The following is a 26946-nucleotide window of genomic DNA, read 5'->3' as shown; positions in this document are numbered from 1 at the left end:
GGCGGATGGTGGTGTTCCTGCCAGCAGTGTTCTGTCCCTGGGGTCCCAGGGAGCAGCCATGTGGCAGAGCCGCTGGGAAGGGTTTGTCTCCAGCCTGTCTCTTGTCATTTCCCACCAGTCTGACTTTGGCTCTAGTCATCCACAGATAAGCAGGGAGGAGCGGCCCAGCCCTCGCCCAGAGGAGGGGACCTGTAGAGGGGATAGGAGAAGGGAGAAGCATGGTATGGGTGAATGTGTTTATGTGAATGTCACCCGTAACTGTGTATGGATTCATGTGAGGTATTGCTATAAAGATAAGGGTGTGCGATTCAAATAAAATGAAATCAAAAAATATATTTGTCACATGCGTCAAAACAGGTGTAAACCTTAACGTGAAATGCTTACTTACAACCCCTTAACCAACAATGCAGTTTTAAGAAAAAGTGTTAAGAAAATATTTACTAAATAAACTAAAGTAAAAAGAAAGTTACACAAAATAACAAGGCTATATACAGGGGGTACCGGTACAGATTCAATGTGCGGGGTTACAGGTTAGCAGCAGTGTAAAAAATAAATAAATAAAAAAACAGGAGGGGGGGGTCAATGCAAATAGTCCGGGTAGCCATTTGATTAATTGTTCAGCAATCTTATGGCTTGGGGGTAGAAGCTGTTCAGGAGCCTTTTGGACCTAGACTCCAGTGCAACGTAAGCTACAAGACTTCATGTTAGAAGTAGCTGTGGTAGTTGTTTGGATGCATGGTATACAGGAACTTGTAGAGACTGAGATTTAGTCAAACTTTAAAACTAATTACGTGCTACTTTTTTCTAGCAACAAACCCCTAATTGACATCAACAGGAGATCGATTTAGCTTAATGAGGTAGGAATGATAAAAGCTCACACCTTCAAAACAAGACTTCATCAGAAAGGACCATGCCGAGGACATGCTCAAACACTAACCTCTTATATTGTTTAGGCTGCAAAGATGAAACTGTGTTTTCACAGCACAATCATACAACGATTGGTCTTTGACTATAACCAGCCAAAAACAAAGTACCCTGTGGCTAATGCAACAAAGCTATATGGATGCGTTCACACAATTCTGATATTTTTACACTAATTGGTCTATTGACCAATCACATCAGATCTTTTCACATCAGCTCTTTTTCAGACCTGATCTGATTGGTCAAAAGACCAATTAGGGGGGGAAAAAGAACAGAATTGGGCTGCCTGTGTAAATGCAGCCATCAAGATATCTGCTATCTTAATGAGAAACACTCGGAGAATGACTGAGTCAGACACAAATTAATTGTTCGTTTTCTGATGAGGCCCTGTGCTCATTTGGCCAGAAGACAGTGGCAGGCAGGCTCCACGTTGCGTGTCTGGCAAGGTACAAACAAACAAGACCCTACGTCAACCACACAGACTCATGGGAAATTTCCCAGCAGGCCAGAAGAGGTGGAGGAGGAAGAGGTGTGAACCAAGAGGAGCCAAAGACGTAATGAAGAAAAGAAACAGTACAAAGAATCATTTTTCAAGATAAGCTGTCCAAAAGTATTTTTGTTAGTGGAAGAAGTTGAAATTGTTAAGCCCAGTACAGATAAAACAACAAACATTACACAGATAGAGGCTTGTAGATTACTACACCTTGGCAACAATGTCGGTCGGTGCCGTTTAAAAAAACATTCTCCCTAATTTATGAGCTTGGTCTTATTTCTATTATAGCATATTGGATGACTGTCACTCATATTTCAGTCACCCAGCGCAATGTAACATGGATATTTTCCCTATACCCATCATGAGGTTGCTACAACCTAGCCTATGAATGTAAATGTACAAAGTAGCTGCACAGGTAGAGAGAATTTTGAGTAATCAAGGTGACAGACAGTGACACATTCCATACCGCCTTGCACACTCTTGCCTGCATCTAGCTGATCTAGGGTGTAATCATTAGTCCAACACATTTTTGTGCTAGCCAGCTGGAGCTTATGCTTGCAGTACTAGAGTCATTCTCTGATCCTTTGATTGGTGGGACAACATGTCAGTTCATGCTGCAAGAGCTCTGATAACTTCTGGAGGACGTCCTCCAACCTGTCATAATTACTGTGTAAGTCTATGGAAGGGGCTGAGAACCACAAGCCTCCTAGGTTTTATTTTGACGTCAATGTGCTCAGAAGACAACTACACCATGGTTCTTCCCAACATAGTGCTGTTGAGGCTACTGTTAGACCTTCATTGCAAAACAGTGTGTTTTAATCAATTATTTGGTGACGTGAATAGAATATATTTAGTAGTTTTGTCTAAAAAGGATAACTTTTTTAAACGTTTCACAATTTTTATTTGTCTGAAATTCACTGAGGTGGATGGTCCTCCCCCGAGGAGCCTCCACTGCTTGGCAATACCATCTCTCTCCTCCATCATTACCTATCTATCCATCCATCATCTTCCTCTTATCCTGGCTCTCTTTTCTCCCCTATACTTTTGTTCTTTTTTTCGTCTGAGAGTTGAATTCGCCCTGCCTTGTAACATATCAAGGCAGGCTGTCAAAGAAGAACTCGACTGTGAGCTAAATATAGCTTCTCTCTCTGTCAAGGTTCAAGGCAGGCAGAGGGCCTAAGACAAGTTCAGACAGACAGACACGGGGAGGGTTAGAGATCTTAGCTTCAGTTTCATTAACAGGTGTAGACAAGTCTGTCTGGTGATTCATGATCCCTGGACATAGACAGTCTAGATTTATTTCAGTCTTTCATTAGTATAGGCTTTTTAATGATGGCATTTTACATTTGTTTCATGATGAAATGATAAAGGGCTAAGCTTGACCTGATTTGAACACTTTGTTGCATACCTTCCTGTGATATGGAGAGTTAATTAACAAAGCATTTCCTGTCCTTAGTCTCTGATCCAACGGGGGGGGTTCAGGATGGCGTGACCTTCTGAACGTTGCAGATAAAACTGGTCTTGTATAGAGCTGACCATAGACTTGACCTGATTGTATCCCTCCGATAGAACGTGACCCGGAAATCCAACGCATGGAAGAGTGCCACTTGGCAGCTCATCTGTCATGTCGCAAATCTACCGACACACCAATTCCTAGCGGGATAAGATGGATACAGGAATCATCAAAGGTTAACCCTCTACGAGGGTGAGTGTTGGGCCAGTAACAGAGATCGCTGGTTTGAATCCTCGATCTGACTAGGTGATATCTGTCAATGTGCCCTTGAGCAAGGCACTAAACCCTAGTTGCTCTGGATAAATGACTAAATGTAAAACCGTAGGTCACCTCTAGTCTACAGCCTTCATGTCAATACCTCAATTCCTCGTGTTACCACTTGAGGGACAGCAGCTGTGAGTGACTCCAAGTCAAGTAACATATGAAGGACTGGTGAAAAATTACAAATAAGACATTAATTCAAGAGACACATTTGAGTCACCATGGAATTCTGAAAGAATGTCAGCCAAAATACTACTCTTTGCTCAACTTTTTCAAAACGTTTTCAAAAATCCTGCAATACTTCCCTAGTAGGAGAATACTAACTTATCCTTGGTAGGCTGATGAAAAAGAGAACAGAAAGGGGAAAGCAAGAACATTTACAAATACATGTAGATGCCAGGTTTCTTCCTAGGGTCCTGCTTTATAAGGAGTTTTGCCTAGCCACTGTGCTTCTGCCTCTGCATTGCTTGCTCTTTGGGGTTTCAGGATGGGTATCTATAAAGCACTTGGTGACAACTTCTGGTGTAAAAAGGGATTTATAATATTCATTTTATTGATTGATTGAATGCTTTAGCCATTCACTTCTGTACAGCAATTATCAGTCAACACATCCGTCTTGTATCAGTTCGAGACTGGATCTTACTCTAAAGACCGTCAGCATTCACCCTGGTGTACTTCTGGATTCATCATGCATCCTAATCCTCCTTCCACAGGACAGGAGGGTATGGTAGGGAGGACAGGAGGGTATGGTAGGGAGGGCAGGAGAGTATGGTAGGGAGGGCAGGAGAGTATGGTAGGGAGGGCAGGAGGGTATGGTAGGGAGGGCATGGTAGGGAGGGCAGGAGGGTATGGTAGGGAGGGCATGGTAGGGAGGGCAGGAGGGTATGGTAGGAAGGGCATGGTAGGGAGGGCAGGAGGGCATGGTAGGGAGGGCAGGAGGGTATGGTCGGGAGGGCATGGTAGGGAGGGCCGGAGGGTATGGTAGGGAGGGCATGGTAGGGAGGGCAGGAGGGCATGGTAGGGAGGGCAGGAGGGTATGGTAGGGAGGGCATGGTAGGGAGGGCAGGAGGGCATGGTAGGGAGGGCAGGAGGGTATGGTAGGGAGGGAGGGCATGGTAGGGAGGGCAGGAGGGTATGGTAGGGAGGGCAGGAGGGTATGGTAGGGGAGGGCAGGAGGGCATGGTAGGGAGGGCAGGAGGGCATGGTAGGGAGGGCAGGAGGGTATGGTAGGGAGGGCGGTATGGTAGGGAGGGCAGGAGGGCATGGTAGGGAGGGCAGGAGGGCATGATAGGGAGGGCAGGAGGGTATGGTAGGGAGGGCATGGTAGGGAGGGCAGGAGGGTATGGTAGGGAGGGCATGGTAGGGAGGGCAGGAGGGTATGGTAGGGAGGGCAGGAGGGTATGGTAGGGAGGGCATGGTAGGGAGGGCAGGAGGGTATGGTAGGGAGGGGGCATGGTAGGGAGGGCAGGAGGGTATGGTAGGGGAGGGCATGGTAGGGAGGGCAGGAGGGCATGGTAGGGAGGGCAGGAGGGCATGGTAGGGAGGGCAAGAGGGTATGGTAGGGAGGGCATGGTAGGGAGGGCAGGAGGGTATGGTAGGGAGGGCATGGTAGGGAGGGCAGGAGGGTATGGTAGGGAGGGCATGGTAGGGAGGGCAGGAGGGTGGTAGGGAGGGCATGGTAGGGAGGGCAGGAGGGTATGGTAGGGAGGGCATGGTAGGGAGGGCAGGAGGGTATGGTAGGGAGGGCAGGAGGGTATGGTAGGGAGGGCAGGAGGGTATGGTAGGGAGGGCAGGAGGGCATGGTAGGGAGGGCAGGAGGGTATGGTAGGGAGGGCAGGGGGGGCATGGTAGGGAGGGCAGGAGGGTATGGTAGGGAGGGCATGGTAGGGAGGGCAGGAGGGCATGATAGGGAGGGCAGGAGGGTATGGTAGGGAGGGCATGGTAGGGAGGGCATGGTAGGGAGGGCAGGAGGGTATGGTAGGGAGGGCATGGTAGGGAGGGCAGGAGGGTATGGTAGGGAGGGCATGGTAGGGAGGGCAGGAGGGTATGGTAGGGAGGGCAGGAGGGTATGGTAGGGAGGGCATGGTAGGGAGGGCAGGAGGGTATGGTAGGGAGGGCAGGAGGGCATGGTAGGGAGGGCAGGAGGGTATGGTAGGGAGGGCATGGTAGGGAGGGCAGGAGGGTATGGTAGGGAGGGCAGGAGGGTATGGTAGGGAGGGCAGGAGAGTATGGTAGGGAGGGCAGGAGGGCATGGTAGGGAGGGCAGGAGGGTATGGTAGGGAGGGCATGGTAGGGAGGGCAGGAGGGTATGGTAGGGAGGGCATGGTAGGGAGGGCAGGAGGGTATGGTAGGGAGGGCATGGTAGGGAGGGCAGGAGGGTATGGTAGGGAGGGCAGGAGGGTATGGTAGGGAGGGCATGGTAGGGAGGGCAGGAGGGTATGGTAGGGAGGGCATGGTAGGGAGAGCAGGAGGGTATGGTAGGGAGGGCATGGTAGGGAGGGCAGGAGGGTATGGTAGGGAGGGCATGGTAGGGAGGGCAGGAGGGTATGGTAGGGAGGCCAGGAGGCTATAGGCCGGTGGTCAGGTAGCCCTGACATCCAGGTACCCTACTAGAGGTGAGATAGTAGAGTGGTTCTTCAAAACCACTAACTTCCACTGGCATATCTATAGAAGACATTTAAATGATAGACACATTGTGTATGAACCTGTGGCTAATATCACACATCTGCACAGTGGGTCTACTGGACTTTGTATCCTTAGGTTAAGGCTGAGGTAACTCGCTCCCTGGACTAAAGGATCACCAGTCAATCATATAAGGATGTCTGTAGCGTTGTGACGCACGCTAATCAGACAGCCTCCTCGCCATGTGAGTCAGTCCGCTGCCGTAACAGGCAGAGAGCCCATGATTCACCAGCAGTGTACTTCAGACAGCCAGGCAGTAACATGGAGCTGCAGAGAAAGGAGGGGGAGAAGAGGGGGAGCGGAGAGGAGGGGACAAGACGCTGCCACCGTGTCACTGTGACCACCACAGGAGATCCAGGCTAGACACGTAGACATGTGTAACACAACATACACACAGTTTACACCCTCGAAAGTACACATACACACTGATACATACACTTATTTAAAGACTCACACAATCTATCAACTTGTACTATACACTATAAGAGGTGTGTAACAGTGCTTCTGTGGTTACATAGAGATAACACACACACAAACTGGGATCACACACGGAAGCACACACCCACATGCACAAACACACACTTGTACATCAAACGCTTGAAAGTGAGCTCCCACTCAGAGCAGCTACGCAAGGCAGGGGAATCAACGGGATCCATCTGAATAGTAATTAGGCGCTATCGATACCAGTGAAAGAGTTAAGGAAGGCAGCGCTGTTATTTCCACTGGAGCTCCCTTCATTTCAGCAGCTGCTGCATCCATCTCTCCTTCAAAACAAAGTGAGGCAGGAGATACCACAGATTGTGTGTGTGTGTGTGTGTGTATTTTCAAGTACACTGAACAGAAATATAAATGCAACATGTAAAGTGTTGTGGTCCTATGTTTCACGAGCTGAAATCAAAGATCCCAGAAAATGTGCACAAATGTGTTTATATCCCTGATAGTGAACATTTATCCTTTGTCAAGATAACACATCCACCTGACAGGTGTGGCATATCAAGAAGCTGATTAAACAGCATGGTCATTACACAGGTGAACCTTGTGCTGGGGACAATAAAAGGCTACTCTAAAATGTGCAGTTTTGTCACACAACACAATGCCACAGATGTCTCAAGTTGAGGGAGTGTGCAATTGGCATGCTGACTGCAGGAATGACCACCAGAGCTGTTGCCAGAGAATGTAATGTTCCTTTCTCTACCATAAGCCTCCTCCAACGTTGTTTAAGATAATTTGGCAGTACGTCCAAACGGTCTCACAACCACGTGTAACCACTCCAGCCCAGGACCTCCACATCCGGCTTCTTCACCTGAGGGAAAATGTCTCAGGTAAGCTCATCTGCATGCTCGTCGTCCACACCAGGGTCTTGACCGGACTGCAGTTTGGCGTTATAACCAACTTCAGTGGGCAAATGCTCACTTTCAATGGCCACTGGCAAGCTGGAGAAGTGTGCTCATCACGGACAAATCCCGGTTTCAACTGTATCGGGCAGATGGCATGGTGTTGTGTGGGCTAGCGGTTTGATGATGTCAACATTGTGAACAGAGTGCCCCATGGTGGCGTTGGGGTTATGGTATGGGCAGGCATAAGCTACGGACAACGAACACAATTGCATTTTATCGATGGCAATTTGAATTCACAAAGATAACGTGACGAGATCCTGAGGCCCATTGTCGTTCCATTCATCTGCTGCCATCACCTCATGTTTCAGTATGGTAACGCAAGGCCCGATGTCGCAAGGATCTGTACTCAATTCCAGGAAGCTGAAAATGTCTCAGTTCTTCCATAGCCTGCATACTCACCAGACATGTCACCCATTGAGCATGTTTGGGATGCTTTGGATCGACGTGTTCCAATGGCCGCCAATATCCAGAAACTTCGCACAGCCATTGAAGAGGAGTGGGACAACATACCCCAGGCCATAACCAACAGCCTGATCAATTATATGCAAAGGAGATGTGTTGTGCTGCATTAGGGAAATGGTGGTCACTACAGATACTGACTGGTTTTCTGATCCACGCCCCTACTTTTGTTTTTAAGAAATCAGTGACCAACAGATGCATATCTGTATCAAATCAAATTTATTTTTATATAGCCCTTCGTACATCAGCTGATATTCTCAAAGTGCTGTACAGAAACCCAGCCTAAAACCCCAAACAGCAAGCAAAGCATGTGAAAGAAGCACGGTGGCTAGGAAAAACTCCCTAGGAAAAACTCCCTAGAAAGGCCAAAAACCTAGGAAGAAACCTAGAGAGGAACCAGGCTATGAGGGGTGGCCAGTCCTCTTCTGGCTGTGCAGGGTGGATATTATAACAGAACATGGTCAAGATGTTAAAATGTTAAAATGTTCATAAATGACCAGCATGGTCAAATAATAATAATCATAGTAGTTGTCGAGGGTGCAACAAGCACGTCCGGTGAACAGGTCAGGGTTCCATAGCCGCAGGCAGAACAGTTGAAACTGGAGCAGCAGCACGGCCAGGTGGACTGGGGACAGCAAGGAGTCATCATACCAGGTAGTCCTGAGGCATGGTCCTAGGGCTCAGGTCCTCCGAGAGAAAGACAGAAAGAGAGAAAGAGAGAATTAGAGAGAGCATATTTAAATACACACAGGACACCGGATAAGACAAGAGAAATACTCCAGATGTAACAGACTGACCCTAGCCCCCCGACACATAAACTACTGCAGCATAAATACTGGAGGCTGAGACAGGAGGGATCAGAAGACACTGTGGCCCCATCCGATGATACCCCCGGACAGGGCCAAACAGGCAGGATATAACCCCACCCACTTTGCCAAAGCACAGCCCCCACACCACTAGAGGGATGTCTCCAACCACCAACTTACCGTCCTAAGACAAGGCCGAGTATAGCCCACAACGATCTCCGCCATGAGCCAACCCAGACAGGAAGACCACGTCAGTGACTCAACCCACTCAAGTGACGCACCCCTCCCATGGACGGCATGGAAGAACACCAGTAGGCCAGTGACTCAGCCCCTGTAAAAGGGTTAGAGGCAGAGAATCCCAGTGGAAAGAGGGGAACCGGCAAGGCAGAGACAGCAAGGGCGGTTCGTTGCTCCAGCCTTTCCGTTCACCTTCACACTCCTGGGCCAGACTAGTCATGTGATATTAACAGATTAGGGCCTGATTAATTTATTTAAATTGACTGATTTCCTGATATGTACTGCACCTCAATAAAATCTTTGACATTTTTGCACGTTGCATTTATATTTTTGTTCAGTGCAATTACATTTGCAATTTGCAGGTAATAAAAGTAACACACTTCTGTCAGAGCTCTCTCACATGTAAGAAAGTGAGAGAAAAAAATCATCAAAACAACAGAAATGAAAAGGTGTTAAGTGGTAACATCATAAAAAGAAAAAAACAGTTCAGTCATGTCTTAAAAGTATGCCGAAAACAGCTCAGGTTGCTTAGTATGAAAGGCAGACTGCACTGGGATGGAAGCGAGTGCGTCCGTGTGAATCGGAGGTGAAAGGCTGTGCAAACGTACGGAATCAAGGGTGACCTTTGATGTTGTCTCGCCAAGGAGCAGCAGCAGTCTTCACAATTGCCTTTTACAGAAAATGATCCCTGGGAGAGACAAAGTGCCTTTGTTACCCCTGAGTTAAGGAGATCCATCTCTAACCTTTATCCACGTCAACCGAAATAGAGATCAATCTCCTCAGCAGTGTGTGTGCGTGCGTGCGTGTCCAGGGGTCTACACCCTGAGAAGGTTAATGGTTTTGAAATGAGGACAGATGTTATGTGTGGAACGTCTTGATTGGAGATAGCTAGCGTGTGCTTGTTGGGACAGGTATAGACCACATCATTGCTTCTGGTACAAAAACAAATATGGGAGGGTCACAATTGATATCGAGCGCCCCCGTCGTCGTAGCAGGTTCTCCTCTCTCTGTACTCGTTTTCCCAAACAGTCTCTCTCTCTCTCTGCTGAGAGGTCTTGAGGAATCGATGGACACAATGGCATGCTGGGGGCGGGGCTATGAAGGTCAAACGTTGAAATCTGACATTTGATTGGCAGTCAGGGATCGTGCCCTGTGGGAAAGTTGAGCTCTGCCGTGAAAGAGAGAGAGACGCTGGCACTGAAAGTAGAGAGAAAGATGCGCGCTGACACTGTTGATAGAGGGATGTAGAAAAGTGAAGGCATATGAAAGAGAGGGAAAGAGTGACATGAAGAGAGGAAGACAGGATAATGGGAGGCAATGATTAAGGGACAAACAAGCAAACAGTATTATTTATAAAAGGTAAACGAATGAGGGATCAGGGGAAAAAGGAAATGGGTGATCCACATCCGTGTTGCTCTCTTCTCCCATTACCTGTGCCTAAGTGAGAGAGGCCCGCTGCATCTGCTGCTAGTTTGGATGGAGATCTGCGAGGAGAAAACGATCTCATTCACACAGCCCCGTTCTCATTATGACCAACATCTGCCATGAGATAGATGAGCTCTCAGAGAAGGAGAGAAGGAGATGAGAAATTAGTGGGGAAAAGAGTGGATAGAGGAGTGCAGCTGCTCTCGCTCAAACCTCCCTCAAACCTCTATCTGCTTTCTCTCACCGCAAATCCTCTGTCAATCAGAGAAAAGGAAGAGAGAGGGAGGGAGGAAGAGGACGATAGATTGAGAAGGCAACAGGAGATGAGTGGAAAAGGTAGCAGGAGATCGGAATGGAAAATATGCACAGAAGTCAATTTAAGATTAAAACACGGTGATCTGATTTCAAAAATGGAATTGCTATACAGCCTGTACTCATTTCAAATGTCAGTGCTTTGCATTTCAAATACTCAATGTATTTAGTCACTGTCGAATGAGCTCGCATCTGACTGAATGTCAGACTAGATTCAGTAAAGAAACGCTAAGGTTCATTCACTCGCCTCAATAAACGCGGTACGCTACCTGCTATGCTTCCCTGCACTGTCACACAATGCATCAAAGCCAACAATAAAACTTCCTCAGAACATTCAGAGAACTTCATCATTGACTATTTCAATATGTATTGCGAGACTTCTGTTGCCATATAGCCTAACATGCATAAGCATTTCATAGCGTATGAACTTTGGCTGTTTCGTGACAGTGCAACGCACACAAACTAACCGCTATTGCATCTTGGCTCAGTACTTCAGAATTGATTAATTCACTGTCCACTAATTGACTGGAAAGCCGATCTGCGGTGCAACCAATCTCCAGTGTCCCATGGGGTTGAGACACTGCTAGGTTTTACCAGACTACAGTACTTACCAGGCTGACGAGACATAAGATGGAGGGCAAGGAGGCAGACAGACAGACAGTTAGGTACGCAGAGACAGACAGGCACAGACAGGGTTGAACATTAATCTTCTTCTAGACCAGATTATCAGATGAAAGGACGACAGAACCTTCAATCAATCACTATGTAATCTGCAGGTTAGCGTTATTCGTCATGAATCTTGTTCTGGAGGCAGCTCTACAGAGAGGTCACTAGCTGGCACAGCCACAAATTCATAAAATGTTAAACCTAACCCTAACCACACTGCTAACCCTAACCTTAAATCAAGGCCAAAAAGCTATTTTATTTTGTATTTTTACAATATAGCCCTAAAGGGAAATCATTCAGCTCTGCCTCCAGGACAAGACTCACGACTATAAACGTCAACCTGCATGTAATCTCCCCCGGCATCCATCCTGAGCATCAATCATTACGAACTACACCAGAGACACTCTACACCCCCACCATAACCCCATGAGCTTCCTCCCCAGTCAGCCAGGGGTGCCAACCTTAATCCCTTACCTGTTCAATAATTCCCTCTCTACTGCACCAACAGGGACCCCCAGCTCCAGACCCAGCCCCCACAATACACTGGGATGTGGCAGATCTGAGAAGAGACCCTGTAAAGGGGCTGGTTTGCCCCTCACCCCACCCCACCCGCTCCATGACAGATCAATGGTCTGTGTGTGGCTATGCCGTTGGTTTTAATTGAGACTTCCAAAGGGCTGCATGGAGGCCAGGTGAGTTTAATGAGCTAGGGGTCGTGTTTCATCCTGACCTTTGAGGCTGTGCTTTGCAGGTGGCCATCCTCTCATCTCCCTCTTTACCCAGAGGCCTCTACTGTAGGTTTATGTAAAAAGTCAACAGTGTGGTATGGCACGGTTGCGCAAAAATACATTCATCCTTACTCTGCTCTTCTGAATGTCCGAGAAGGTTGGATACATACATTCCTGTAGGTAAGGTTGGATACATACATTCCTGTAGGTAAGGTTGATCTTAAAGAGTTCCAAGGACAAATAGATGAACAGGTTGTTGTTTCTAGTTGTCACTAGTTTGCGTTGCCTTATGTAAGGAAGCATGTTGTTTTACCAAAAAAAAACACACACACACACACACACACACACGCAGTTTATTTTCTGTTGTATTTGTGCTGTTGCCAGTGTCTTCGGTCTGTGTTGTCCGTTTTGTCTTACATTGGTTGGTTTATTTGTTTTTATCCCTGTCCCCACAGGCTTTTTAAGAATTAGTTGTTAATTGACTAGCCTGGTTAAATAAAGGCTAAATAAATAAATATTTTGTGGCTGAGTGGAACATCTTGTTTGTGGTGTCAGACAGAGTTGCTTAGACTTGCTGGAGTGTTGATCTAGGATCAGGTTCCCCCCCTCTTCGTCATTATGACCTAAAATCACAACTGATCCTAGATCAGTGCTCCTACTCTTGACGAATACAGGCCCAGAGCTAGTGGGTACAGTTTATCCAGGCGAGACATTTCTCTAAAGCATTTCAGGAGTTAGCATGAGCAATTAGCAGCGTGACTAAGAGAATGTGCCTTTTAAATAGCTTCCTCTCCTGGCCGGCTTCAGGACCACAGATCTGACAGGACAGGTTAAAGCTGCTATACGATGGAAGCCCCTGAGAAGCTCCGCTTCTTTTTCGACTCATTTAATTGGCCTGAAGATGCAAGGGAAGTGTGTGTGTGTGTGCGCACGTCCGTCTCTTCGCTAGTCCTCGGGGATAGCACTTCACCTTGTCTAAACTCCACTGTCGACATTTGAACTAATGCGAACTGGCAGCTTCTCCCTAAGCCATTTGGCCAGGTTCGACAGCCCCATAAGCAAGCTCACTTTTTAAAGCTGAAGATAAACTACTCTCTGTTGAGGTAGCAGCAATGTCTCTACGAGGAGAAATAAGAAGACAACCAAACCTGTAATGGAATGTATCCAAGCGAGATCAAAAATGGACCAATAATGACAAAGAAATACTTCACTGAAATCCTCAAAAGTATAATCTGCTTTAATGCTGTACCTTTACAAATCAATGAACTTAAAACGTTAGGCAAGTGGCTCTTCATTGACAGGCTCAACTAAAGATGTGGCGGAGCCTAGTGGTGGGGAGGTGGTACAACTCAAAAGGGCAAAGGTCAAAACCATAGTAGAGAAAAGCAAAGAGAAATTTAACATAGTAAACAGTCCATGTTCATGTTTAGCCAAAAAAGGAAAATTAGACACTCTTGGCCCCTTTGCCAGTATACAATACAATAAGGACACCCTCTCTTAAAAAAAAACATTGAATTACCATTATTTTCTTCTCAATCTCTTTACACAGTATATGGTAGTTCTTCCCTAACAGGTAAATACTGCTCTGTAAAAAAAAAAAAAAACAGTGAAAAATTCATCAGAAGCAGAGAGTTGAAGGTTGGAGTGGTACTGTGTCTCACACAGCGACAGAGACACCGTCATATACGGTCACATTTCGGAGGGAAAAAGCCACATGCTCTGCAAATGTCATCCCCACGCCACCGCTAAAGGCCTCGCTATGGGGGGTGCCTCCGCGTTTGAGCAGGTCACCCCATCCCGGGGGTTACCGCGGTAACATCAAAGCCAGTATTATTCGCTCCAGAGTTGTCTCTTTCCCTGTGGAGGGAGCCCCCCCCCCGCAAAAAAGCCTCTCAATCAGATGGAAAAAAAAGAGGGAGCTTGTGTGTGTGTGTGTGTAGACGGTAAAACGAGAGAGGGGCGAGGAGAGGAGAAATGAATAATAAACAGCTCACCCTGAGAACAGTAAAGAATTCACAGAGTGTGGAGACAGAGAGCCATAAGGTTGGAGCACTGGGAGAGAAAAAGGAGCGGCGTGGTCTACTGTGGTCTAACCAACTGGTTGGCAACTGTGTGTGCGTGAGTGCGTGTGACTTGTTTTTCTGGACAGGTTCCCAGATCTACAACTTCTGTTCCTGTTTAGTAATGGGTACAGGAGGTAGAGACAGGATGAGAGGGGAGGCAGTGTGTGTGTCTTCACTAGGCATCATGCTGTGGTTACAGAGCGACACTAGAGCAGTGTGCTGTAACATTCAGCTACTGTAATACTGAGGAAACACTGACTGGTGGAGCTGAGTCTGAGTGACTTGCCAGACTAACACACCGCTAATACACCTGTCATGGCAATAGTCTGGTCTCTAGAACAGAATTGGAACTAGAGTGACATCTTGAAGACGAGAGGGTGAAGGAGACACGACAGAGAGAGCGAAAGAGAGAGAGAGAGAGAGAGAGAGGCTGTGTACGTGAGTGTCTGTGTGTTTTCAGTCAGAAGTACATCTCCTGGAAGATGTTCTGTCCCATCTCGATGTAGGCCTCTTTCTCCTGAGAGCTCATCTTCTCCACTAGCTCTGGCCTCTGGCTCACCTCCCGATAGGAGAACGACCGCCCCCCCACCATCACCATGGACTCATCGTCCCCCACCTCCTCAAACTCGTCATCATCCTCCTCCTCCTCCATCTCCATGCCCGTCGGCCGCCGCTGGGCCGCAGCCACAGGCGGCGGAGCCGTGGGAGAGTCCTCGTCTGATTCGCTGGTGTCGCTCTCCGAGTCGCTGCCCCTGGCTGCTGATGAGGAGGTGAGTGCCCTGGCTGCCGCTACGGCTCCGCCTCCTGCCGGCCCGGCCCCGCTCCTCTTCTCGTGGATGAGCAGGGCGCGCATCACTTCCTCGTTCTCGTCCGATTGGCCACCTCCGAGCCCGGCCACGCCCACCTGGGCTCCTCCCGCGTCGTCTCCGGCTGCAGAGAGAACATCACAAGTCAATCAGAAACAGCTAATAATAAATCATTAGGAAAAACAACAGTACACACGGCTATGCAAATACACGTAAACTAAAAGGCTAGATGTGCAAATTCATCACAGAGATTAAATGTCTTCTTTTAAAGTCCCATGGTCTCTGAGGTCATTACAAAGACAAACACCTCCAATAAAGGACTGAAAGGTTTTATTAAAGGGATAAGTGCAAGATTTTATCTGTTTACTTCCCCAGAGTCAGATGAACTGATTAATACCATTTGAATGTCTCTGCATCCAGTATGGAGGAAGTTACGAGGTAGATTCGCGAGCCAATGAAAACGGTATCCATGAGATCTGACTCTGGGTAAGTAGATAAAGGGCTTCAGTGCCAAAATCCTGCACTATGCCTTTAACGAGCAGTCTAACCTCAGCCACACACACACACACACACACACACACACACACACACACACACACACACACACACACACACACACACACACACACACACACACACACCAGGGCTTAGCCTTTAGTGGGAGATGGTAATAAATGTAGAACCTAATGTCTTAAGGCCTTAACTGAGGATACGGAGCGACTTCAGTGCCAACAGAAATTGTATTCAAATTTCATAATTTTGAATTTGTATTAGGATATAGAAATTGTACCGTTGAATTCATAAATCAAAGTTGTATTTCATGATTTAATTGAATATCCAAGTTCAATATGTATATATTCGGTTTCAATATAGGGATAATTTATTTATTTCACCTTTATTTAACCAGGTAGGCAAGTTGAGAACAAGTTCTCATTTACAACTGTGACCTGGCCAAGATAAAGCAAAGCAGTTCGACACATACAACAAGAGTTACACATGGAGTAAAACAAACATACATTCAATAATACAGTAGAAAAATAAGTGTATATACAATGTGAGCAAATGAGGTGAGGAGGATAAGTTCAGGAAGTTCACGTAAAAGGACGACACGCTGCTTGCTTAACGAGTACCACTTCCCCCTGATTCAGCTCATCCCGAGACTCGAACCTTTGCCTCACAAACACACTTGACCGCTCAACTGAAGCATTCCAGCCCACTGCGCTATTGAAAAAAAAAGGCCTTTTTCAAATTGCGCAAGGAGCAACGCTTCACGCTGATGAGTGAGTTTCAAAAGAGCTTCATCTGCTTCATTCACCCCCTTAAAAATCCCTCCACGGTGGCCCCAGCAGTTGAACCGTAGATCCAAGTCCAGTGGCACCACTTTAAAAGAAGTCACGCTGCCTGCTTAGCGAGTTACGCTTCCCCTGATTCAGCTCATATGGAGACTCGAACTCGGGTCTTAACACGAACCCAACGTGCTATTTAAAAAAAATTAAAAAGCCTTCTACAATTGCGCAAGAGGCTACACTTCAGGCTGAGTGACTGAGTGTTACATTTCCCCATCTGCTGCAACAACACAAGTCTTCGAAGATCCAGCAAAGTTTCTCGCGTGGTTTGGTGATCCATGCTTATGTGATGAGAACCTTGCCTGAGGCCTGTTTAGACATTTTTTTTAAGCAGGGGTGGACTGGTTATCTGGCATTTCGAGCTAATGCCAGATGGGCTCGTCCATTTTTAACTTTGGTTTTCTTGCTCAAAATGATCATTCTCTGGCTAGTAATGGGGGCCTCAAGGAAAAGAATGGGCCAGTGTGGGGGCCTCAGGGGAACGGGGCCGGTGTGTTAGAAAATCCAGGGCCGATTTTCGGTCCTAGTCCGCTCCTGGTTTCAAGTCTCCGGTAAGGGCAGTCATTATAAGGTCAACTTGACTGACTGGGTTAAGACTGTGTTAGCCTGTTGAGCTAAAGCCCAGGCATCGGTCCCGTGTCTAGGACGGGTCTCTTCAAGGAGGAGGACAAAGGGGAATGAAGTGTAACACAGGTGGTTCGGTGACCAGGCTCGTTTGAGAGTAACTTGCCTGAGACCTGAAAAGCGGCATTGTCTGGTGCGCAAGAGACCTGGGTTAGAGCCCCATCAGTTAAACAAACATCTTCAGCCAAGGTTGTGCATCCCATAGCCTCCTCGCACCTGGTCCTGACCCCGCGAGCTTACATGCAAGCGGGGATCACTACAAGCGGGAATCAGTCAGTCAGGACATTACAAGACTACTCATCACATGGATGGATCACCAATCCACCTCTGTTGCACGTTCATTAAATGGGGTGCACAGAGCTTTCTGTTTGCCACAGAAAGTGTTGTTGTTGTGCAGTAGGTTTGATTTCGAACCCAGTCAGTTATATTGGTGCAGTGATCTCTGAGTCTGAGGTCAAAGGGGGAGTGAAATGTAAACCGAGGTGGTTCGATGAAGCTTTCTGGAGACTTGCGTCAGCTTCCTGAACTCATCCCTGTGGGCTTTCTCCAAGTGGGCTAACACAGTATCGTGACATGCAGGAGACCCGGTTCGAACCCAGTCAGTCACAAGCGCAAGATGAAACAGGAAGTGGAAAGACTATCCTTAGAAGGGCTCTGACATGGCTATTTAACTATATTCTATTGGGGGTTGTCTTGCGGTTTAAGTGACACTCCCTTCTAACGCGGCCTGTGATCATCATAGAGTGGAACAGAAGGCACATCCGTGCTCTAGAGAGTCTTAGCATTCATAATAGCTCATAGCCAAATTGGTTCAAATGCTAGAGCCAAATTCATGGGGAAGAAAATAAATTCAACATGCCACATTGGATTCAGAAACTGTTCTCCTCTATCTTTCCTCTCTGGCAAAGTACCAGGATGTTGTCTCTGATTCAGAGAACTGAATTAGAAATCTGAATCCATTGGGGAAGTTGAATACAAAACTTTGATCAACTTGAAATTATAGGTTCGTAAACTTGATAGACAATGAATGCAATATCTACCATATTGAAACTGAATATATACACATATTGAATATTACATTTTAAAACTGAATGCGATATTCATTCAATTTCAAATCATGAAATACAAGTTTGATTTATGAATTCAATGATTACATTTGTGCATTACAAATTCATAAATATTAAATTCAATACCCTAATACAAATTAAAATACTGTTGGCACTGAAATCGCTTCATAAAATGATTTGGAGAACAAGTACACAGAGGAAAGCCTGGACAGACAAAGAGACAGACAGACAAAGAGACAGACAGAGAGAGAGAGAGAGAGACACAGACAGAGAGGGAGAAGGAGAAGGAGAGAGAGAGAAACAGCAGAGTCCGTACTGCGCTGCAGCAGCACTTAGTAACTCACAGTTCTTGAGTGGGTCTGGCTCGCTGTACGTTCCTCCGTGCACAGTGCTCTCTGTCAGCCACACGGGTCTCTCCCTAGGTGCTTTCCCCTCGCTGGCCTGCTTGCGCTGCTGCTCCTCCTGCTCCCCCATGCTGATCTCCACGTTCTGGGTGTACAGGTCGGCGTAGGACGAGCCCTTGGTGGACCAGGCCTCGCGGTGGGGACCGCCAGCTGCTGCACCCGCCGCCGCCGCCGCACGGTCCCGACTACAGGGCGGGACAGAGAGGAGAGCGCGTCAAGTTAGAACTGTTGCCCGGGACAGTAGTTCACAGTGTGATCTGTTAATGAGAAGCCCGAGAGCAGTAAACTACATTGCATTCCACTAATAACAGACACAAGGACTTCATCTGTGAATAAGTCACAGATTGCAGGTTAAGCAGAGCTGTTACAGGTCAGTTTACAGGAGAGCCATATATTTAGGAAGTTGGGCCAACTTTTTGCATTTTAAATATCGTTCTAATTCTAGACATTGTCACATAGCATTCTTTAAATACCCCCCATGTAATGTTAATGTGGTGCTAACATGGCTGCCATAGAATGTTGTAGTGTCATGTAAAATGCATCATAAGGCAGAAACCTCAATGTCCTAACTAAATATAACGCTCTGGTGTACAGGACTAGCCGAGCGGTGACAGGAACACGTTCACAGCGGGACTCAGAGAAACGGGGTGAAAAGGGGTGGGGCCGACCTCTGTTTGAGGGCGGGGATCTCGGCAGGTTCGGGCTCCAGCAGGTCGTTTGATAGGTGGACGTCCTCGGTCTCACGCAGCAGCACGTATATGGGCTCGATCTGTTCGTTGAAACGGGCCACCAGGGTCCTGGCATCCTTCTTGGGCACCGCAGACTCGTCCTCCTCTACCTCCGTCTGACAGAACGTACAGCGAAACGTCCCTGAGAGAGAGATAGGGAGGAGAGAGAGAGATAGGGAGGAGAGAGAGAGATAGGGAGGAGAGAGAGAGAGAGATAGGGAGGAGAGAGAGTGATAGATAGGAGGGGAGAGAGAGAGAGAGCGAGAGGGAGAGAGAGGGAGAGAGCGAGAGGGGAGAGAGAGAGGGGAGAGAGAGAGGGAGAGAGAGAGGGAGAGCGAGAGAGAGAGGGAGAGCGAGAGAGAGAGGGGAGAGAGAGAGCAGCATGAGTTCCAGGTCTCCAGGGCTGGTGCTGGTGCAGTTTAAGGCTTGCATGAACATGGTTGATGAATAATGCATGGCGGCGGTGGTGGTGTAGCTCCAGAGGACAGATAAAACTTGAAAATGTGCATTTCTCTTGCTCTCGCCCTCCCTCTTTCTCACCCCCGCTGGCTAGCTGATTACACCCCCCCCCCACCCCCACCCCACGGAAAAAATGAACTAAGGCAACCTACGGTAGGTTAGTAGGTATCGAACGCCGTTTTGGTGAGTACTCGTCTCGTTATCTGACGCGTCAAATAAGAGTAATTGACCAATCTGGACTTGAATAGCACTGCACTTCACTTAATAATTGAACATGTACAAAAAAAAAATGTACGAAGTGATTACACTACCACTCGTAATTCATATGTCACAGAGATTTCACTGGTATATTTGCGATTATAAACTGGGTGGTTCGAGCACTGAATGCTGATTGGCTGACAGCCGTGGTATATCAGAACGTATACCACATGCAATTGGTAACCAGATTATAATAGCAATAAGGCACCTTGGGGGTTTGTGGTATATGGCTAATATACCACGGCTAAGGGCTGTGTCCAGGCAGTCTGTGATGTGTCGTGCATAAGAACAGCCTTTAGCTGTGGTATATTGGCCATATACCACACCTCCTAAGGCCTTATTGCTTAAGTATGACGCTGGTAAAGTTGGTTGGGTTAGACGGTTCAGACCACAGGCAGGAGCAATGCAGTGACGGAGCAGATAGACCAGAAAAAAAGCACACGGATTTAGAGGTGTCTGTCTGTCTGACGTTCCTCTATAGTTCCTCAACCCCCCTGGAGAAGACCGTCTGTGTGGACGGAAACCCACCCGAGTGTTTGTGTGGTGTGTCATCATACACAGACTTCTCCCCTCTGGTCTCCTGATGGGGACAGTTACAGCGTCTCATCCCACACACCATGGGAGACCCAATATGGCCCATGGAACGCACAAACAAACACACAGATACACACATACAGTCATTTACGCCATCACACAAACACGGTGCCCCCTGCTAAGAGATCCTGATTACAGCTTTGGAACATGATGGACACACACAAACACAAACAAACACGTTCATTTTTGTCAGCTATATTCCATTTTTTATCTTTAAATATATTTTAGTCTTATTCAGTTTTGCCGTTTCATCCTTCGTTAGTTTTAGTTATCAGTCGACTAAAACTTTTAGTCAGTACATTTTCTCTCATATACTGAACAACAATAGAAATGCAACATGTAAAGTGTTGTTCCCATGATTTATGAGCGGAAATAAAATATAACAGAAATGTTCCATACACACAAAAAGCTTATTTCTCTCCAATTTTGTGCACAAATTTGTTTACATCCCTGTTAGTGAGCATTTCTCCTTTGCCAAGATAATCCGTCCACCTGACATAAGCTACACACAAAATAGAATTTTATCGATGGCTATTTGAATGCACAGAGACACCGTGGCGAGATCCTGAGGCCCGTCGTCGTGCCATTCATCCGCCATCACCTCATGTTTCAGCATGATAACGTTGCAAGGATCTGTACACAATTCCTGGAAGCTGAAAATGTCCCAGTTCTTCCATGGCCTGCATACTCACCAGACATATCACCCATTGAGCATGTTTTGGGATGCTCTAGATCAGGCCTGGGTAATTCCAGTCCTCGAGGGGCTTGATTGGTGTCACACCTCCCCCCCTTCCCCCATCTCTAGCAAACACAGCTGATTAATCAAATTGCATTCTAAACTGAAGATCATGATGAGGTGATTATTGGAGTCAGGTGTGTTAGCTGGGGCTGGGGCACCAATCAGGCCCCCGAGGACCGGAGTTGCTCAGGCCTGCTCTAGATCGACGTGTACGACAGCGTGTTCCAGTTCCCGCCAATATCCAGAAACTTCTCACAGCCATTGAAGAGGAGTGGGACAACATTCCACAGGCCGCAACCAACAGCCTGATCAATTATATTCGAAGGAGATGTGTCGCACTGCGTGAGGCAAATGGTGGTCACCCCAGATACTGACTGGTTTTCTGATCCACGCCCCTACATTTTTCTTTTAATAAAGGTATATGTGTAGATTAGGGTCTAATTTATTCATTTCAATTGACTGAATCATTTATATGACCTATACCTTAGTGAAATCTTTGACATTTTTGCATGTTGCGTTTATATTTTTGTTCAGTGTATTTAATATGATTTACCTCTAACTTCCATCATGTGCACATTCAGATAGGCCTAGTTGGACCAGGCTACTAACCCTCATATAGCTTACACATTGCTATTGTGGCATATTGTAACCAACGCCAGCCATGATTTACCATGTAGGCTACAAAGCCTTGGCTACAGGTTAAAGAATTTAGGTATACCGCTCTTTTCTCCCAATCACAACCCTGGGATGCGGTAGACTAGTTATTCCCTTAAAAGGGGGATAATCTGAGCTTGACAACACTGCCAGAAATATGACTGTGCTTCTAATATTAAGCAACTGCTAATTGCATAAATATTTTCCCAAATCGGGGAGAAAAGAAAATGCACTCGCATTAGCCGACCACGAGAGCGGCAACACAGATGAATAACAGCGCACCCAAAACAAAATAGCCCAGCTACATGAAAGTTCAAGAGAGTATAGATCATTTTGTCTAGTTGAGGTTGGTTACAATCGAAGTGTCCTGGCTCGCTGGCTGCGCATCAGTTCAAAACCGAGCCATCTGCTCCATAGGCTATTTTCAGTCCCTCAGATGGGAGCGGCACCAGCATGACTACAGACCCTCAACCACCCGCCCTGTGTGTCTCCCTCAAATGAACACCTGTCAACAGTTTGAAAGATCCACTGGGTCATCGCCAACAACTCAAAATAACAAGAAACAAACAAAAAAATGTAAAATGATCACACAGTCCGTTTCGGTCTGCTCTTTCCTGTTTCCAATGTGACAGACTAAAATAAGGAAAAAATGAAAATCTGACAAACGAAGATAAGAAAAATAGCTACTGGTGAAAACATAGCAATGCATGTACTTTTCCCCCTTGAACAGCGGAATGTATCCACAAGCAAGAAGAGTGTGATGTGATATCTCTCTTCTCTCTCTCTCTCTGTGTGCGCGTCTGGCCACCACAATGCACAGGACCTAGTACCGGCTGCACCAGGTGAACAGAGAGGACCAACCGCCCATTCGTACTGTGTGTGTGTGTGTGTGACAGAAAATGGCCTGCGGCTTTCTGATTGGTGACAAGGTGGAAAGTGAGGGCACGCTTGTCGAGAGTGACACCTCTCCACAGAGGAATAGCGACTGACATGGACTGAGGTGTCATTACCGCCACAGGAGAGAGGGAGGTGACATGACTCAACTCTGGCTGACGAACAAAATACTCCCTGCAACAAGAAAATCTATATTGAAAAGCTTAAAATAACTCCTTAACACAAACTGCCAAACTGCAATGAGGGAAAAGTCAGATACCACAGATGAGCCTTCACAAGCCAGCCAGACAGTTCTAGAAAATCGAGTGGTACAACACTGCCCAGTGGACCCCCAAACGTTTCACAACTTTGTTGTAGCCCTGAACTAGCTAATTCATTTACCTAATCAAGGGCTTGATCATTCGTTTAAAAGTAGAAACAGATGTACTAGTTCAAATACATGGAACCTCTCCATTAATGTCAAGGACACTGGGGGGGGGGGACTCAGACCCAGACAGAGAGAACAAGCCTCAGAGGGAGCCCATGCTAGTCTGTAACAGAAGGGAGACGAGAGATCAGCGAGAGAGACCTGAGAGAAACCAGACAGAGATCAGCGAGAGAGACACAATAGAGACCAGAGAGAGAAAGAGAGACAGAGAGAGAAAGAGACCATAGGAGAGACCAGAGAGAGAAAGAGAGACAGAGAGAGAAAGAGACCATAGAGAGAGAGAGACCATAGAGACCAGAGAGAGAGAGACCAGAGAGACAGAGAGAGAAAGAGACCATAGAGAGAGAGAGACCATAGAGACCAGAGAGAGAGAGAGACCATAGAGACCATAGAGAGAGAGACCATAGAGAGAGAGAGAGACCATAGAGACCAGAGAGAGAGAGAGAGACCATAGAGACCAGAGAGAGAAAGAGACCATAGAGAGAGAGAGACCATAGAGACCAGAGAGAGACCATAGAGACCATAGAGAGAGAGACCATAGAGAGAGAGACCATAGAGAGAGAGACCATAGAGAGAGACACCATAGAGAGAGACCATAGTGAGAGACCATAGTGACCAGAGAGAGAGACCATAGTGACCATAGAGAGAAAGAAACCATAGAGACCATAGAGAGAGAGACCATAGAGACCATAGAGAGAGAGAGACCATAGAGAGAGAGAGACCATAGAGACCATAGAGAAAGAGACCATAGAGAGAGAGAGACCATAGAGACCATAGAGAAAGTGACCATAGAGAGAGAGAGACCATAGAGACCATAGAGACAGAGAGACCATAGAGAGAGAGACCATAGAGAGAGAGACCATAGAGACCATAGAGAGAGAGAGACCATAGAGACCATAGAGAGAGAAAGAAACCATAGAGACCATAGAGAGAGAGAGACCATAGAGACCATAGAGAGAGAGAGACCATAGAGACCATAGAGAGAGAGAGACCATAGAGACCATAGAGAGAGAGAGACCATAGAGACCATAGAGAGAGAGAGACCATAGAGACCATAGAGAGAGAGAGACCATAGAGACCATAGAGAGAGAGAGACCATAGAGACCATAGAGAGAGAGAGAGACCATAGAGACCAAAGAGAGAGAGAGAGACCATAGAGACCAAAGAGAGAGAGACCATAGAGACCATAGAGAGAGAGAGACCATAGAGACCATAGAGAGAGAGAGACCATAGAGACCATAGAGAGAGAGAGACCATAGAGACCATAGAGAGAAAGAAACCATAGAGACCATAGAGACCATAGAGAGAGAGACCATAGAGACCAAAGAGAGAGAGAGAGACCATAGAGACCAAAGAGAGAGAGAGAGACCATAGAGACCAAAGAGAGAGAGACCATAGAGACCATAGAGAGAAAGAAACCATAGAGACCATAGAGAGAAAGAAACCATAGAGACCATAGAGACCATAGAGAGAGAAAGAAACCATAGAGACCATAGAGAGAGAAAGAAACCATAGAGACCATAGAGAGAAAGAAACCATAGAGACCATAGAGAGAGAGACCATAGAGAGAGAGAGACCATAGAGAGAGAGAGACCATAGAGAGAGAGAGACCATAGAGACCATAGAGAGAGAGACCATAGAGACCATAGAGACCAAAGAGAGAAAGAAACCATAGAGACCATAGAGAGAAAGAGACCATAGAGACCATAGAGAGAAAGAAACCATAGAGACCATAGAGAGAAAGAAACCATAGAGACCATAGAGAGAGAGAGACCATAGAGACCAAAGAGAGAGAGACCATAGAGAGAGAGAGACCATAGAGACCATAGAGAGAGAGACCATAGAGACCATAGAGAGAGAGACCATAGAGACCAAGAGAGAGAGAGACCATAGAGACCAAAGAGAGAGAGAGAGACCATAGAGACCATAGAGAGAGAGAGACCATAGAGACCATAGAGAGAGAGACCATAGAGACCATAGAGAGAGAAAGAAACCATAGAGACCATAGAGAGAGAGACCATAGAGACCATAGAGACCATAGAGAGAAAGAAACCATAGAGACCATAGAGAGAGAAAGAAACCATAGAGACCATAGAGAGAAAGAAACCATAGAGACCATAGAGAGAGAAAGAAACCATAGAGACCATAGAGAGAAAGAGACCATAGAGACCATAGAGAGAGAAAGAAACCATAGAGACCATAGAGAGAGAAAGAAACCATAGAGACCATAGAGAGAGAGACCATAGAGAGAGAGAGACCATAGAGACCATAGAGAGAGAGAGACCATAGAGACCATAGAGAGAGAGAGACCATAGAGAGAGAGAGACCATAGAGAGAGAGAGACCATAGAGACCATAGAGAGAGAGACCATAGAGACCATAGAGACCAAAGAGAGAGAGAGAGACCATAGACAGAGAGATCATAGTGAGAGACCATAGTGAGACCATAGTGAGAGAGAGAGACCATAGTGACCATAGAGAGAGACCATAGAGACCATAGAGAGAAAGAAACCATAGAGACCATAGAGAGAGAAAGAAACCATAGAGACCATAGAGAGAGAGACCATAGAGACCATAGAGAGAAAGAAACCATAGAGACCATAGAGAGAGAAAGAAACCATAGAGACCATAGAGAGAAAGAAACCATAGAGACCATAGAGAGAGAAAGAAACCATAGAGACCATAGAGAGAGAGACCATAGAGAGAGAGAGACCATAGAGACCATAGAGAGAGAGAGACCATAGAGACCATAGAGAGAGAGAGACCATAGAGAGAGAGAGACCATAGAGAGAGAGAGACCATAGAGACCATAGAGAGAGAGACCATAGAGACCAAAGAGAGAGAGAGAGACCATAGACAGAGAGATCATAGTGAGAGACCATAGTGAGACCATAGTGAGAGAGAGAGACCATAGTGACCATAGAGAGAGACCATAGTGACCATAGAGACCATAGAGAGAGAGAGACCATAGAGAGAGAGAGACCATAGAGACCATAGAGAGAGAGACCATAGAGACCAAAGAGAGAGAGAGAGACCATAGACAGAGAGATCATAGTGAGAGACCATAGTGAGACCATAGTGAGAGAGAGAGACCATAGTGACCACTTTTTCCTACACTGTGAGAAAAACTCCCAAATAAGATAATTTTTCAAATAAATATCTCAATGAATTTCCAACTTCTGTGCATTTACTAATAACATAAAGCTGGGAATTATTCTGGGTGAGGGAGAAACCGCAAATATTACCGCCAGATATGTATATGATTGCCAGAGCCTGAGGGACATCCCATGACCATTAATTCCTTGAAGTATTTACATTGTATATAACTAACAAGAACTACATAGTGTAACCATTATCCATGTACATTGTTGTTTATTTATTAGCCATTTATTTTTATTTAATTAAATGTATTGACCAAATATTACACAATACAACAGTTGTGTTCTACCTGTATACATGAGTACACACTAAATACAGTATCAGTCAAATGTTTGGACACACCTAATCATTCAAGGGTTTTTCTTTATTTTTACTGTTTTCTACATTGTAGAATAATAGTGAAGACATCAAAACGATGAAATAACACATATGGAATCATGTACTAACCAAAAAAAGTGTTAAACAAATCAAAATATATTTAATATATATTTGAGACTCTTCAAAGTAGCCACCCGCTGCCTTGATGACAGCTTTGCACTCAACCAGCTTCACCTGGAATGCTTTTCCAACAGTCTTGAAGGAGTTCCCACATTTGCTGAGCACTTGTTGGCTGCTTTTCCTTCACTCTGCAGTCCAACTCATCCCAAACCATCACAAATGGTGCAGCACTCCATTACTCTCCGTCTTGGTCAAATAGCCCTTACACAGCCTGGGAGGTGTGTTGGGTCACTGTCCTGTTGAAAAACAAATGATAATCCCACTAAGATGGGATGGCATATCGCTTCAGAACGCTGTGGTAGCCATGCTGGTTAAGCGTGCCTTGAA

General features: G+C 46.4%; 1 protein-coding gene across 1 annotated transcript in view; it reads right to left on the bottom strand.

Annotated features, from left to right (window-relative positions):
• Window positions 1–13121: 13121 nt before the first annotated feature.
• The window catches only part of gtf2e1 (general transcription factor IIE, polypeptide 1, alpha), a 43715-nt gene continuing 29890 nt past the window's right edge, over window positions 13122–26946 (bottom strand). The window contains 3 exon segments of the mRNA NM_001173567.1: window positions 13122–14893; window positions 18151–18395; window positions 18879–19080. Coding sequence (NP_001167038.1) covers window positions 14424–14893; window positions 18151–18395; window positions 18879–19080 — 917 coding nt within the window. The 3' untranslated portion in view covers window positions 13122–14423.

This window comes from Salmo salar, chromosome ssa21, assembly GCF_905237065.1.
Source record: "Salmo salar chromosome ssa21, Ssal_v3.1, whole genome shotgun sequence".
Lineage (NCBI taxonomy): Eukaryota > Metazoa > Chordata > Actinopteri > Salmoniformes > Salmonidae > Salmo > Salmo salar.
This window is presented reverse-complemented; position numbering and strand designations above follow the sequence as displayed.